We start from the raw sequence: 16,695 nt of genomic DNA, 5'->3' as shown, positions 1-16,695 counted from the left end.
GAACACATGGTTCTGGCACTAATGTTTGCTACCACAAAGTTCCGCTCGTATCTCCTGCCTAGACCCTTTGTAATCCTGACAATGGAGGAGGTTTTTCCATATGTAATGCGACACATGGATGTCTCATCTAGGATCTCAAAGTGGTTAATTAGACTACAAGAGTTTGACTACACCATGCAAGTAGAAAACTCCACCAGGGCTAGTTTAGCGGGAATTCTCACTCATCGCCATTATGAGAAGAAGCTGAAGGTCAACACGGAAGCAAAGGAAGAAACACCAACGATAGAAAGTCCTAGGCTAGAGAGAGCTCACTCTCTTTTCTTTGACGAAGCATACAAGAGAACAATGGATCAGTCTGCAACAGGCATGGTCATTTTCAATGAACGGCAAGAAAGAGTATTCTCCATTGGGTAGTTATTACACTCCCACTCCAACAATGAAGCAGAATATGCAGCCCTAATTCTTGGGTTGGAACAATGTATTTCACAAAGAATTCAGCGCCTAAATGTGTTCGACGACGCTTTGCTTTTGATAAGGCAGATAAATGGCACCTGGGATCGTAAAAATCAGGTTTTACTTGGTCAACTTCGCCAAGTGAAGGACCCGTCTAAAGAAGTTTGAAGCAGTGAAACTATTCCATGTCCCCAGAGCAGAAAATCAAGAGGCAGATGCTCTAGCTAAAGAAAGAATACAAGACGTTCCCATAGGGGCGATCAAATTAAAGCTACCCCTCTTCCAAGGTAGTGATGCTATGCCTGAAGTCATCAGTTTTCTAGATACAGGAGAATGTCCAGCCGGACACACTAAAGGCCAAAAAGTGGCTGGTAAGGAAGGATACTAGGTACCGCCTTGTAGACGACCACTTGTATTGTCAGGGCAAAGATCAAATTCTCAGGCGGGTGCCAACCTCCAGTGAAATCACAGAGGTAATTTCAAGTTGCCATGACGGCGTCTGCGGCGGTCATTTTGCTCTAAATATCACCAGTAGGAAGATTCTACAGGCAGGATACTTTTGGCCTAGTTTGAACAGGGACGTACACCATTGGTGTAAAACATGCAAGGCTTGTCAAGTGGCCAGTGATCGCACGTTAACCTACGAGCCACAAACCCCTATCATCTCATATGGTCCTTTTGAGAAATGGGGAATAGATGCAATCGGTCCTTTACCAAGGGCCCAATCAAGTAAACTGTACATCATAGTGGGTGTAGACTACATGACTCGATGGGAAGAAGCAACGGTCACCACCCGCATTACAGCCCAAGAGGTGGCAAAGTTCATTTTTGAGCATATCGTTTGCCGTTTTGGACTCCTCTTGATATAATATCAGATAGAGGACCAGGATTCAGAGGTGATTTGGTGGGAGAACTGATGAAGAAGTTAGGCATCACACGTCGGCATTCCACACCATACTATCCACAATGCAATGGTCTGGTAGAGAAGGTAAATGGAATGATTTGCAAAATCATCACAAAACAGGTGAACAACCACACACGGGACTGGGATAAACATCTCATGGCAGCTCTTTGGGCTTAGAGAACAACATTCCAAACATCACTAGGTTTCACCCCTTTCCATCTAGTTTATGGGACGGAGGAAATTCTACCCATTGAGGTATAGATAGCCAGCTTACGAGTTTTGGCTAGCCAGACACATCGTCCGATTGTAAACCTCCGAAACCACATCTTGGATCTGGAGGGACTCCAACTGGATAGGGAAGAAGCAATCAATCACTATGCAGCACAGGTAGAACGAAGCCGGCTCACTTTCAATCAAGGGCGTAAAGAAAAGGGACTGGAAAAAGGCATGTTAGTACTGCGATACGACAACAGATTTGACACTAGGAAGGATAAGAAATTTCAACCCAGATGGGAAGGGCCATTCATCATCAAGAAGCGCTATGAAAACAGCAGCTATAAGCTGATGGAAGCAGATGGGAGAATTCACAAGACTAGGGTCAATGGATGGGGACTGAAAAGATATTTTCTTAGGTTTGACCCAGAATTCGTGCTAGACATTCCAGAGGAGGGAGAACCCTCTAACTCTACAGTTGAAGAAGCACAAGAAGGGCTAGAAGCATGAATGCCTCTAGCCAAAGGGAGAGGGCTAATGATAGCCGACTTTTGAAAATCAAAGAAAAAAAGAAGAAAAAAAAACTTATTTTTCCTCTGTTGAAGCCTTGGCAACACTGTTGGAAGGCTCGGCACAACCTGGTCAATCCTCCCAACACCCCTACGGGCATGACACACCCCCCCCCCCCCCTTCGATTTGCCGACCTTATCACCCTCAGCCCCATTGATCCATACCCCAGTCTAGCCGGCCGCCCTCGATTTCAGATACCCTTTCTCACACCCCTCCCATAGCTTATTCCCCCCCCGCCCGACGGGCATTGGATGAAATAACACCCCCTCTCTCTCTCTCTCATTTTCCCTACATACCTCTCTCTAATATCTCTCTCCCTCTCTCCCAAATTTACCAAACCCCCCCCCCCCCCCCCCCCCCCCCCCCCCAGCCAGGCGCAAGCTTTGAGCACTCACCCCCCGACCCCTCTCTCGTGCTCCCTCTGTGTGAGCCGCATGGAAACCCCCCCCTCCGCTCTCCAGTATTCTTACACTCACCCTTCACACGTTTTCCCCCACTCTCATTACCCCCCCTTGGCCCGCTAATATTCTTTTCCTAACCCCTCCCCCCTCTTCCCCACCCGCTCGCCTCACCCTCCCCTCGGCCTCATTCCCTCCTCCCTTGGCCCGCTAATATTCCCTCACTCCCACCCATTGACTTGCTCCCCTCCTCTCGTCTTTAAGATACCATGCAAGACAGTAGATACTATTCTCTCTCTCTCTCTCACCCACACATTCCCCCTACCCCACTCCATTGCCAAACCCCCCCCCCCCCCTCCCTCACTCTCTTGTCCGGCGGCCCCCGAAGGCGTGGACCTCACCCTATCTCTCCCTCACACACACTCTCTCTCTCACGAGCCTGTGAAGGCACAGAAAAATACTCTCTCTCTCTCTCTCTATTATCCACACACACTCCCTCCCTTACACACCCTCTCTACCCACACACCACACCCTATCCCTCCCTCTCCCTCACCCCATCTCTCTCTCCTTCTCTCAGCCCGAAGTCTCTCTCTCTCTCTCTCTCTCTCTCTCTCTCTCTCTCTCTCTCTCTCTCTCTCTCTCTATGCACACACACTCTATGCACATACACCCACAACCCGCCATCTCCCCCCCCCCATTCACCCCATCTCTCTCTCTCTCTCTCTCTCTCTCTCTCTCTCTCTCTCTCTCTCTCTCTCTCTCTCTCTCTCTCTCTCTCTCTCTCTACAAACACCACACACACACACACAATACACGCTCGACACCGCCCACACCCACACTCTCTCTCTGACCCTATCTCCCCCCCCATCCGCCTCGCGTAGCGTAGCAGGCAGCCGGCCATCAACCACCATAGAAAACAATATATATATATATATATATATATATATATATATATATATATATATATATATATATATATATATATATATATATATTAATTACATAATAATATTAAGCCCCCATTTCCCACGCACGCTTATGCACACACACATACATATACAAATACACACATACACGCACGCGTGCACACTCGCACATACACACATCCGCCCTCATGCACCAATACATACACACATCCACCCTCATGCACCTATACATACACACACACGCATATACGCACCGTACCACAAATACAAAAAACCCAAAGGTTTATGACTACAACATCGACGAAAAAGAAGAAGGATCCAAAGCACGCGTCGTCAACAACAAAAAGAGAAAATGTGCTGAAGGCATGCCTCGTTTGACCCCGAAAAGAAGTACGCTCGACACCGACGCACCGGCAACACGCAACCGGGACGCCATTCCAGTAATTTATAGGTTATTTTCATCATTATCTTCAGTTTTCACCCGGAATTACTGGAATGGCGTCGGCGAATGGTGAATCCTGGAATGTGAGGTCTGCATGTCCGCTATACGACTAAAAAATATACCTAGATGAATCCAGGATATCCCTAGATGAATCCAGATAAAACTATAAATTACTGGAATGGTAAATTACCACCACGGCGTGCCACTTTGTAAATATTGCAGAAATAATTCACCCTCACACCCCCGAGGGTTTTCATCATTTGCAAATTCTCTCTCTCTCTCTCTCTCTCTCTCTCTCTCTCTCTCTCTCTCTCTCTCTCTCTCTCTCTCTGTGTGTGTGTAAGTTTGCGGTGTTCATATCATCGTGGTTTGCGTCCTAGCCGCTCAAAGCTAGGTGGTGCCCCCTGTTCACTTTCACGTGGCATGCTCGAGGCGCGCCATTCAGCCCCCAGCGTTTTAGAGGCCGTCGGGGTTCGGGGTCCGCTTTGCGTCCGTCAACGCGAACACATTTCACGGCCCAAAATAGCATCTATCCTCATTGGGACCGCATCCAAAAGTGCAATGTGACCCAACTATCGGATACTTTCTGTTGGTGATCCCACCTTGACTTTATGCCTTTATTGAGTTCACTTCCTAGTATCCACCAACTTGCTAAGTGCAACGAGGGGACCTACATGATCTTGCTCTGAGCCTAGACATCCTCTTACTATACGAATTCCAGTGCCGACCACTATCCATCTACGGGTGAAACTACCGTTCACATTGGCCATACAATCACAGTAACACGGAACGGGCGGAACGGGGGCATTTCGTTCCATAACGGCGTTCCGAGCAACAACCGGCCGGAGAAACGGCTACGGGAACGGACGGACGTTCCGATTCCGGAACGTAACAGCGGAACGGCGTTCCAGCAGGGCGGAACGGGACGGAACGGTCCGGAACGACCGGACGGAACGTTTGGCGGCAGTTTTTAAAATTCAAATTTGGGTGGCAGTTTTTAAATTTCAAAAACAGGCGGCAGTTTTTGGAGCGCCCACTCATGGGATGGTTCACACTAGAGGTGTGTGTGTGTTTTGGGGGGGGGGGGGGGGGGGGGGGTCTTCACTATTTTCTCCTATAAAAGCTAATGCACACCCCTCACAATTTCATAGCCCTCACTCTCCCGCATTGCTACTTGAGTCTTGAAGCGCCACTCTCTCCCTCTCACCCTCCCTCTCAAGCTTGAAGCTTGAAGCCACTCTCTCACACCCTCTCTCAAGCTTGAAGCTTCAAGCCTCTCTCACCCTCTCTCTCAAGCTCGAAGCCACAAGCTCTCAAGGTTGAAGCTTCATCCCTCTCGCAACTTGCAAGCTCCATTCCAATTTCCCACAGTAACACGGAACGGGCGGAACGGGGGAATTTCGTTCCATAACGGCGTTCCGAGCAAGGCCGGCCGGAGAAACGGCTACGGGAACGGGCGGACGTTCCGGTTCCGGAACGTAACAGCGGAACGGCGTTCCAGCAGGGCGGAACGGGACGGAACGGTCCGGAACGGCCGGATGGAACGTCTGGCGGCAGTTTTTAAAATTCAAATTTGGGTGGCAGTTTTTAAATTTCAAAAACAGGCGGCAGTTTTGGAGCGCCCACTCATGGGATGGTTCACACTAGAGGTGTGTGTGTGTTTTTTGGGGGGGGGGGGGGGGGGGGAGGGGGGGGGGGGGGGGGGTCTTCACTATTTTCTCCTATAAAAGCTAATGCACACCCCTCACAATTTCATAGCCCTCACTCTCCCGCATTGCTACTTGAGTCTTGAAGCGCCACTCTCTCCCTCTCACCCTCCCTCTCAAGCTTGAAGCTTGAAGCCACTCTCTCACACCCTCTCTCAAGCTTGAAGCTTCAAGCCTCTCTCACCCTCTCTCTCAAGCTCGAAGCCACAAGCTCTCAAGGTTGAAGCTTCATCCCTCTCGCAACTTGCAAGCTCCATTCCAATTTCCCACAGTAACACGGAACGGGCGGAACGGGGGCATTTCGTTCCATAACGGCGTTCCGAGCAAGGCCGGCCGGAGAAACGGCTACGGGAACGGGCGGACGTTCCGGTTCCGGAACGTAACAGCGGAACGGCGTTCCAGCAGGGCGGAACGGGACGGAACGGGACGGAACGGCCGGACGGAACGTCTGGCGGCAGTTTTTAAAATTCAAATTTGGGTGGCAGTTTTTGGAGCGCCCACTCATGGGATGGTTCACACTAGAGGTGTGTGTGTGTTTGGGGGGGGGGGGGGGGGGAGGGGGGGTCTTCACTATTTTCTCCTATAAAAGCTAATGCACACCCCTCACAATTTCATAGCCCTCACTCTCCCGCATTGCTACTTGAGTCTTGAAGCGCCACTCTCTCCCTCTCACCCTCCCTCTCAAGCTTGAAGCTTGAAGCCACTCTCTCACACCCTCTCTCAAGCTTGAAGCTTCAAGCCTCTCTCACCCTCTCTCTCAAGCTCGAAGCCACAAGCTCTCAAGGTTGAAGCTTCATCCCTCTCGCAACTTGCAAGCTCCATTCCAATTTCCTTCATTGCATCCCTCTCTCAAGCTCCATCCCTCTCTCAACTTTCAAGCTCCATGCCTCCATCTCTCTCTTGAGTTTCAAGCCTCAAGTCTCAAGCGCCATCAACATGGCACAAGCTTCCGCATCAAATGAAGGTCCCTCGGTTGGTAAGAGAGGAAAGAAGGATGAGCCTTCATGGTGGGATGAGGTGCACTCCGAAGTCTTGGGCAAAGAAGGCGGTGCAAGATCATGGACGTGCAAACTATGTGGATTTCAACGCAAATCCGGGACAAGCAAGGTTCGAGCACATCTCCTTCACATAGTGGGGGAGCAAGTGAAACTTTGCATTAATGTGACGGCCGAGAAGAAGAAGGAGCTTGAGATCAAGGATGCCATCATAAGAGCCAAAGCAAATGATCGACCCAAGCGGAAAGCCATTGACCCCAATCACTTGGTTTTTCCTTCTTCTACCACTCATTCGCACGCTTCCGTTGGAGGTAGTAGTGCGGCGGCTCAATCATCATTTCAAACGAGCACTCCCTCTCATCCCACCCATCGTCAACAAACTCTAGATTCGTCATGGGATCCCAAAAAGAAGGAGGATGTGGATGCCGCCGTTGCCCGCTTTTTTTATCACGATCATATCCCTTTCATAAAGGCTCGGTAAGTTCCAAGTTCTCAATGCTCTTTCATATCATGACCATAACTAGTATGTTTGTTTTTCAATCTACATTGTCTTCTCTTTTGACCTTTGTGACATGTACATTGTATAGGTCGGACTACTTCAAGGCAATGTGCACAAGGATTGGGGATTACGGGCCACGCTACGTGCCACCCACTTCAGAGGCCCTCCGTACTACTCTTCTTGATAGAGAGAAGGCTGTTGTGGAGATGGCAGCCGTAAACATGAAGCGACAATGGGCCAAGTATGGAGTGACACTCATTGCAGATGGATGGAGCGACACAAGGAGGAGATCCATTCATGGGCTTGTGGCTTATTGCAAGGGAGAGATGTACTTTGCCCACTCACATGACGCCACAGAAACAGGGAAATCCGCCGATGTGCTTGCTGGAGAGTGGGCGTCTGCCATAGAGATCATTGGCCCAGAGATGGTGTTGCAACTTGTCACGGATGGGGAGGCATCAAACAGGGCAGCCGGCGCCATTTTGGAGGGCATGTATCCCCGCATCAAAGTGTCATTTTGTATGGCACATTGTCTCAATAACCTTTTAAAGGATATAGGGCGCCTACCTTGGATTGAGCCTCTCATTACAAGTGCGTCCAAGATAGTGTCCTTCATCAACAATCACAATCTCCTTCGTGCTGCATTCTTGAAGCGGTCAGGGGATAAGGTTCTCTTGAAGTATTGCGAGACCCGCTTTGCCTACAACTACCTAATGGTTCATCGCCTATGCGAATGTCAGAGTGCAGTGCGGCAGACCCTCAGCAGTACGGAGTATACTTCCTCATCCTACGCAGGTTCAGTCGCAGGGATCTTATGTGCAAGCAAGTCAGAGGATCCCCAGTTTTGGGAGTCACTGAAGACTATAGACCAAATGGTACAGCCGGTACTCCACTTGCTTCGAGTAGTTGATGGCATGCAACCTTGCATTGGCAAGGTTTATGAGGCCATGGATCGCATGGTGGAGGCCCTCCAAACACTTGAGCCAAATGCAGATAGGTTTGAGGAGATTAGCTTGCTTTGTCAGAGCAGATGGGACGCCTATGCTTCCCCTTTCCATGGTGCGGCTTTTGTGCTGGATCCAGAGTTTCAAGGTGCAGGACAGGAGCATGATGGGGAGGTGACCAAGCAATGGAACGAGATCTTGACCATGTTTCACCCTGATCGAGAAGAGCGCCGCAAAATCAAGGATCAACTTGCTATGTACAGGGATATGCGAGGATCATTTGGGCTTGCCGATGCCCAAGTTGATCGCACCAAGATCTCCTCAGTTTTGTGGTGGCAGGACTATGGCTCAGATGGGCCAGAGCTTCAGAGACTAGCTATCCGCATCCTCAGCCAAGCGGTTAGCTCCTCTTGCTTGGAGCAATTGTGGAGTGTTTATAGCCACGTTGCATCCAGGAAGAGAAACCGACTTGCAGTGGAGAAAGCAAATGATCTTGTATTTGTGAGTGCAAACTTGCGTATGCTTTGCAAGTCGGCATCCAAAGTATCAGATCCCTTTCTACAGTGGGAGATGGAGGCAGAGGCGGAGATACTTGGGGAGGGTGGATCTACAGAGGTTTTACATGAAGTGGATGATGCGGACGAGCCTGTTGGGGATGAGGATTGGGATGACATCCATGATCTCCATGACACCACTACAGATTGGCAGGCTAGCTCTTCTGCCACTGGTCCTTGAGCCTTGGCCCTTGACATGTTTCCATTATGGCATTTTGGCATCTATGTATTGAGCTCTTGAGTCCATAGTGGCTAGTCTTTACTCTTGAGCCTCGACTCTTATCTTTTCTCAGTGCTTACCTTTTTGTAGTGCCTTGGCTGGCCTTATAAGCCACACTTGAATTTATACTATATAGTCATAGTCTTTTAAGTTTTTAATCCGTCTTTCTGTCTATTCAACTTTATTGAGCTCTTCAATCTTTGCACTTCCTAGATAATGTTATTTGTGATGCACTTAGTATGTTATGAGGTGTTTACAACATAGTTACCCGAAACGCGGAACGGGAACGGCAACGGGATCCCCGCGGAACGGGGGAACGGCTAGGGGTCCGGAACGGGAACGTCGCGGAACGGGAGGTATAAAAAACACCCAAATAGTGCAATTTTTAGCTCCTTGTGTTTAAATACAAGGAATATTAGAGTGCTTTGACTCTAATACTCACAAAAAACTCGTTTTGAAGACCATTCAACCTTGCTATGACTAGATGATGAGAGAGAGAGAGAGAGAGAGAGAGAGAGAGAGAGAGATGGAGAGGGAGAGATTTGAGAGAGTGGGAGGGAGAGGAAGAGAGCTTGAAGGCTTGAAGCCTTGAGCCTTGAGAGAGTGAGTCTTGAGAGGGAGAGATCTTGAGAGTGAGAGGGAGAGAGCTTGAGCCTTGAGGATTAGCTTGTGAAGAGAAAGGGGGAGGGGGGTGCATTTTATGAGTCCTTGAGGCCTTGCACACTTTCAAAAGAAGCCCAAACATTTACTTCAATTTTTTCAATTTTTGCCAAATTTGTTTGTAGCCGTTGGCCGTTCCAGGAGCATTCCGGAACGGTCCGGGGGCGTTTCGGAACGTTCCGGAACGGCCGTTCCGGTTTGCATTGGCCACCCGGAACGTCAGACATTCCGGGACGTTCCGGAACGTTCGGGAAGGGAACTGCCCCCCGGAACGCCGGAACGGGGGCTAGGGGGCGTTCCCCGGTAACTATGGTCTACAACCTCGGTAAATTGAATTTACATCCGCAACCACTAACGCGCATCGCGCACAAGCGACATGTTGAAACTTAAAACATGCTTGAACATGATTCTAATTGTCCAAGTAGGTGTTAGAAGCTTGGCTTATAGTTGTTTCCTAACTTATAGGCTGTTTTGAGGCTAATTTCAGCGTTTTTTGGTGGACCGTTCCAACGTTCCCGTTCCGGTCCCCGCCTATACGTTCCGGTACCGTTTCGAAGCCCCCCGTTCCCGTTCCCCGTTCCCGTTCCAAGTAACTTTGCATACAATGTCCGAACATTTGCAACTTCAAAAAGAGGGTCTCCAAAATTAAACAAAAATCATTGGAAAGAAACCAACAACTAAGGTTAGCAGTTGCCACGTCCTCATGACATACCCCCCTCTTGAAATCGCAAACGTCCTCGATTGCATACCATAAATACATGCCATAGATGATCTTGTGTGGTAAGCACCCTTTTATCATCGCATGTATCCGCAAGAAAGACTGTCAAAACATATGTACAAATGACTTAATGAGACCTTCATACTTTTGTCAAACTGTACACTGCTGTTGCACTGAATCCATGAGTACATTTGATGTGCTAGCTCTATCATTACCCCTCCTTTGCAGACATTGGGTTGAGGCATACGTAGGCTGTAACCCAAAGGCCTTAAGGAAAAGCAGCAATACATTTGGTGACTCTGACAGTTCATGCTCTTCCATCCACTTTGCATCCATTGGTGGATAGTTCTTGAACTTCACCACATAGCATCTTGCAACGTGTCCCTTAACTTTTACGTGTGCAAAAGGCTCTTGCCTCTGCAAACGAGCATAATTCCACAACACTGTAGCGTACTATCCACGACCAAGCAAGCTCAAATTTCAAGATGATTTACCAATGCGTCATAGAATCCAAGCAATTGCCTCAGAGAATCGGCAAGCAGCGTGTCACCTGGCAGACCCACATCACTCTCGGAGGAGATCTAGTGGCCAATCTACCACTGTGAGACCTCTCCCTATCTCATCTTGGTTCATACTTGCAAACCCTAAAAACGCAGCAGAAAATCAGCCCTAATTTGACCACTTTTTAGCAGGGCGTACATGCGGAATTTCCTGTCTGTCCTGTGAAGAGGAACCCTCTTCCATAATGCCCTTCCCTTTGTCGGCCATAGTGTAATCCCACGTTCCTACACTCTGTGTCTTTACCCAAAAGAACCGAGGCTCACTCTTTGAGGAAAAAGTGATTCTATCCCGGCAATGGAACCATGTAACCGGCCTGTGGGGCGGTAGGCTTCGGCTTTCACCCGAAATTCTTTACTTCAGACACACACAGAGCACTTTGCAAAGGTAACCTGTAACGGGGATTAACACTTAAGAACACACACGGGCTCGGAAGCTAGAATGCTCCGAGAAGACGCCGACAACTTGTAGGCCCCAAAATTGGCACCCCTTTCGGTATTTCTTTATTCTTTAACAAACCTGTGATCTCCTACAAGCTGTCCCGCACAATCTAGGCTAAGAAACACCTGTTCTGCCCCGATTTCGGTAGCATAACTGTACTAGGACGCTTCACAGTCAATATCCCCACGCAATAGGTGACTTTCCCGACGAATACGGACACTTTGCAAAACCTGGCGAGAATCTGCAGCACGCTGAATTCTCTGTTTTCTGCCTCAAAAATGCGCCAGTTCACCTGTACAGCGGTCCCCCCGCTTCCCCGAACCTCCTGGGGGTATTAGGGTCCGTTTAGGGCCGAAACCCTAAACCTGCAAAAATACACAGCAGGCTGTAATTCCCTGTTTTGGGCTCCATTTCGCGTGCCAATCGCATCTGTAGCAAGACCTCGAGCTCCCGCACCTGTAGGGCTACTTGCCCTTTGAATCGGACGAGATTTCTAAGGTGAAACCTCTCCAAATTCACATGTACCTGCGGGGGATTAGCCGCTAGCTAATCCAGTACCTGTGCAAGAGGCTCTTGCCTCGGCAATCGCGCATGAACCCACATAACTGTACATTGGTCAAATGAAAATCCCTCTTGTGGGGCATCACATAACTGCACGTAGGGGAGAGAGAGAGCAGTGTGTAGCGTGCAGGGCATCACTCCTGGCACCACACTGTACATAAGAGGGAAAGAAAGCACTCCATAGCTCTTAACCTGTGTGACAGGTTCTCAATGAAGCATCCCTCCAGCATAAATCAAGCGCCCCCTCTTCTGCCCTTGACCTGTAATGCATCTGTGAACAAATAGATGCAAAAAGGGAAAGATTTCCATGGCTGCCAAAACCTGTGTATCGCTAAAATCGCAGCAAAACAGCCCTGTAAACACGCAGCTAATGCCTTCCAATGCTGAAAATGAGCTCCTTGGTCCAAGGTAAAGTCATGGGAAGCTCAAAAATGGAGAGAGATGGCTCAAAATCAGAGTTATCAGCCTCCAAAACTGCTCCAAAGAGTTAGTTACGAGTTCTCTTCTCACAGACTTGGTAAATTGGCCAAAAAGTGTCACTTGGCACTCATGCATGCAATTTCCCCGCATTGGGCTTCTTGCTTAAAAATCTCGCAACTAGTACATCAGTTGACTTTGCAGCAGAGTAATAAAATGTTCCCCGGGTCATACCGAAGGTAATGACGCGAACACATTTCACGGCCCAAAATAGCAGGTTCCTAAATTTTAGGAGATGCTTCCGTTGGGCTCCCACTGGTCATCTGACCATCTATCCTCATCGGGACCGCATCCAAAAGTGCAATGTGGCCCAACTATCGGATACTTTCTGTTGGTGATCCCACCTTGGCTTTATGCCTTTATTGAGTTCACTTCCTAGTATCCACCAACTTGCTAAGTGCAACGAGGGGACCTACATGATCTTGCTCTGAGCCTAAACATCCTCTTACTATACGAATTCCAGTGCCGACCACTATCCATCTGCGGGTGATACTACCGTTCACATTGGCCATACAATGTCCGACCATTTGCAACTTCAAAAAGAGGGTCTCAAAAATTAAACAAAAATCATTGGAAAGAAACCAACAACTAAGGTTAGCAATTGCCACGTCCTCGTGACAGTGCCTCCCAATGCACATCTGGATTCCAAAAATTTTGATACATTCTTGTCTTTTCTCCATCCCAAAACTCATTAATATGTGAGGGGTAGTCATGGGTTTCTCTTCCAAGCCATTGTGCTCTTTGTCTCCACATGGCAAGGAAATCATGGCGAAGGGACTCACTTCCACATATCAATTGCAACTGATCTACAAAAGAGATATATTGAAACGATATCATTTCTTTCCTTGGCTTCCTACATTGGGGACACCTTACACAACATGCGCTACAATCACGCTGCAAACTTGAAGAACTACCTTCCATACTACATCTACATTTTAGAACAACACCCTCGTATGCATCCTCCATGCTAGGTTCAAACACTTGAGGACTATGTGGAGTGTCCTCAGTGCCAACACAGAGCTTCCATTCTTGAGGGCTAACCATACCTTTCTCTTTGTACATATGTAACAATTGAGAAAAGTTGCATGGAATTTGCTTGTCACCTAGTCGCCCATTCCAATTGCTTAGCTTACAAACCAAGAGCGATGCCAAGCACTTCTTCTCAGAGGATGTGACCATCTTTTTCCCCACAGTTGGATGTAAACCTTCGAAGAGAATTCTCAAGAGATCATCTTGAAATTTTACAGATGTCTGATGTTGATCACACAATGACCGGATTCGAATCACACAATCTAAAAGACTTGAGTCCAATTCTTTGTCATTGTGATCCATAAACGGTGTTGACTGAAATTAACAAAGTACAAAAATGAAAAAAATTTAGAGATTCAAGCAAGCAAGTACATCAAAATTATATTTGTGCTAGTATCAAAACGCTATTTCTTATATGATTGGCCATTCTGAGGCTTGACTATCGTGTATGCTTGAGCTTGAATGTACGTGGCAAGACATTAGCATCGCCAAATGAGAGATAATAATGGAAAAATGCGACTTAGATTCAAGGGCTACTGAAAATAGACATGTTGTCTACAAAATGTTTATCAACAAGCGATAGATGTTGCCTCAAAGGACAATCACCAAGGATTATCGAGGCCAACTCACACTAAGATCCACTACAAGCTTATCGAATAAATTCTACAACATCAATTTCTAGTTCTAGAAAAGCTAGCATCAAACAAAACATTCAAAAAGGCAAAAAGAACGACAAGATCTTGCACCTCTAAGCAATCCATGAGCCATTTCTAGAAGCCAACCAGGAACCACAACAGATTTTTTTTAGAAGCTTCAGAAGCCGCAACAATGCAAGGCCTTCACTATGGAGGGTCACACTATCTCACATTAGGTTGACCAATCAATGTAGTTATCTGCAACAAAAGACGTCAAACTTTGAAACTACCAAATGAACCACTTCTAGTTACAATGCTCAAATCACCAATGAACTTTCGTAAACGAACCACTTCTAATTACAATACTACGACTTCTAATTACAATGTTGAAAGCATCAAATTGTTAGTCAAGGGGCTATTAAAAGGAAACATCGTTCTTGGCAATGCCTTGGTCGACATGTCTGCCAAATGTCATCTATTTCAAAAAGCACAAAAAATGCTTGAAGAGATGCCCCCTCTTGCAATGTTTTGATTGCAGGATATAGGGGTAGGGCAAGGAAGGTCTGGGCTGTTTTCATAGGATGCGAAGTGAGGACATCTCTCCAGATGCAATTAACAAAGCTTGAATGTTGAAGGCATGTGGCACTACAAAATGTGATACTTGGCACTGCCTTGCTCACAATGTATGCCAACTGTGGTCTACTTCAGAAAGCACAGAAGTGCTTCAGAGCTTCTTCTCCGTCATGTTGTCTCTTGGAGTGCACCGATTTCCAGATATGCCTAGCAAAGGCAGGGCCAAGAATCTTTGGGCTGTTTTCAGCAGATGAGAACCGGGGGCATCTCTCTAGTTGCAATCACCTATGCTTGCATCTTGAAGGTGTGTGGCAATAGTGGTTGGCATGTATGCCAAGTATAATGCAGTTCAGAAAGCACGAAAAGAGCTTCAGAAGCTTCTTCTTCGGAATGTCGACTCTTGAATGCACTAATTGTGGGATATGCCGAATAGGGGCAGGGTGAGGAAGCTCTGGTCTATTTTCAGCGGACTGCATTGATTTCTAGATATGCCCAACAGGGGTAGGGATAGCAAGCTTTAGGCTGTTTTCAGCAGATGTGAATCGGGGGCATCTCTCTAGTTGCAATAACCTATGCTTGTATCTTGAGCGTGTGGCAATTGATCTGGGCTGTTCAAATAAGATGCGATATTGGCATTCCCTTTGTCAACATGTGTGCCAGGAGTGTTGCACTTCAGAAAGCACGAAAAGTGCTTGAGGAGCTTCATGCCTGGGATGTCGACTCTTCAAGTGCACTAATTTCCAGTTTTAGGTTACAGGGGCAGGGCCTAGTCTCAGCCTACCTAGTGGTCAAAACTTTACAAATCCAAACCAATGAGGGTTGGGATGATTTTTGTTCAGGGGTTAACCATCAAGAGAGAAGGACCGATCATAGCCAATAGCAACCATGCCATCAATCGTCTTGTCTCCTCTCCTGCAACACAAGCTATTACTCCCCTTCTCTCTATTGACCTCCCTTTACCTCTCTTACGAGCTGCTCAAAAGCATGGCCACCAGTGACCACCCTAGTTATGGCGAGCTTGCCTCCAAAAAGGGAACCCTGGATCCTAAGTGCCATTTGGGGGAAAAAACAAAGGGTTCATTGGGGTATGATCTCCTAACCTTCCCATTAGGAACCGAGTGCCTTAACACTATGCTAGTGTGCGTGTTGTCTGCCAACTAATTATAGTGAGCTAATGTCTACAAAATGATACAAGATGTGGGACCTAACATATCCAACAATCAAACGTCCAGGTTAAGTAATTCAAGGAATCAATACTAGCCCATTCAAAATAGACAAGGGCATGCCACATGACAATGACAAGTAATCTCTCCAAGAAGAGAAGGCTTAAACAGAAAATGGTGAAATTGAGAAACTTACAAAAATGTTCTCTTGAATTCTCGCACTGAAAGGTTCAAAAACGACTCCAAAAAAGCTTTGTGAAACCCCCTCAATGGCGCAACTATGGCAAGCCAGAACCCAGGTGTGTTATGTGAAGCCAGCCTTTGCCAAAAACGAGACAATCACATCCCACCACTACATCAACAATATCCTATAAAAGACCAAAAAATTGTCAGGCAGAAACGGACATGAAGCACATCATGCAAAGTCGAGGATCGCATTACAAATGTATTATATTTGTAAAGGAACTCACGGGCCTGATCGCGAGCTTTCCTTGGCAGGAGAAGGCTTTGAAGGTTAAACTAGGATGCTGCAGCACACGGACGCCCATAAGCGTGATATCCTACATAACAACTGTTATACGTCGTGCGCAGATCATCAAGAGCTCGTGGTATCAATCAGCATGCACAGATGCAGATGCAGGACTGTAGACATCACGTCGCCATGACCAGTGCATTAAACACAGACGAAATTTGGAGCTGCTATTTACCTGTAAAACTTAAAATTGAAGGTGGGAAATTGGAATACCTATAAAATCTAGAGAGACTTTGTGTAAAGACCTTCTAATCTTCCTTCCTATATACTAAAGGACGTTGAACACCGTTAAAGTAGGGAGCTTTATATGTTTGACACATGGCACGAGCTTTTCACTTCTAGAGCCTCACTAAACACAGTGCACGCAACCAGAGAGAGAGAGAGAGAGAGAGAGAGAGAGAGAGTGAGTGTTTCTGTGTTGTCAAAAAGATGTCTTTTGAGGCCCTTTTCCGTCCGTAGGACCGTAGGACAGGTGTTGCACTCGTATAATCCAGCTCCATACCCATTTATCTAATTCCACATTT

The 16,695-nt window shown here is 47.3% G+C and overlaps 2 protein-coding genes across 6 annotated transcripts in view; one reads left to right on the top strand and one right to left on the bottom strand.

The window, feature by feature from the left end:
• Positions 1–16,353, bottom strand: part of LOC147429239 (uncharacterized) — a 49,533-nt gene extending 33,180 nt beyond the window's left edge. For 4 of the 5 annotated variants that reach the window (XM_086495367.1, XM_086495366.1, XM_086495368.1 and 1 more), the window contains exons 1-2: positions 16,110–16,353; positions 15,836–16,007 (exon numbers count right to left, since the gene is read on the bottom strand). The gene's annotated coding sequence lies outside the window, so the exon portion shown is untranslated. Of the gene's footprint in view, positions 1–14,014; positions 14,156–15,835; positions 16,008–16,109 lie in introns of those variants that run through there. The other variant, XM_086495369.1, reaches the window with a different exon arrangement.
• On the top strand, positions 6,186–13,999 carry LOC147429240 (uncharacterized). Its single transcript, XM_086495364.1, has one exon. The coding sequence runs from the start codon at positions 7,001–7,003 to the stop codon at positions 8,783–8,785; it is 1,785 nt and encodes a 594-aa protein (XP_086351490.1). The 5' UTR covers positions 6,186–7,000; the 3' UTR covers positions 8,786–13,999.
• Positions 16,354–16,695: the final 342 nt, after the last annotated feature.

This window comes from Adiantum capillus-veneris, chromosome 22, assembly GCF_014529385.1.
Source record: "Adiantum capillus-veneris isolate H3 chromosome 22, ASM1452938v2, whole genome shotgun sequence".
Lineage (NCBI taxonomy): Eukaryota > Viridiplantae > Streptophyta > Polypodiopsida > Polypodiales > Pteridaceae > Adiantum > Adiantum capillus-veneris.
Note: the sequence above shows the minus strand (reverse complement) of the source record. Positions and strands in the feature narration are given on the sequence as shown.

What these genes read in the sequence shown, in the direction of transcription:
- LOC147429240 (XM_086495364.1), top strand. Translation starts at nt 7,001, where the DNA reads ATGGGATCCCAAAAAGAAGGAGGATGTGGATGCCGCCGTTGCCCGCTT.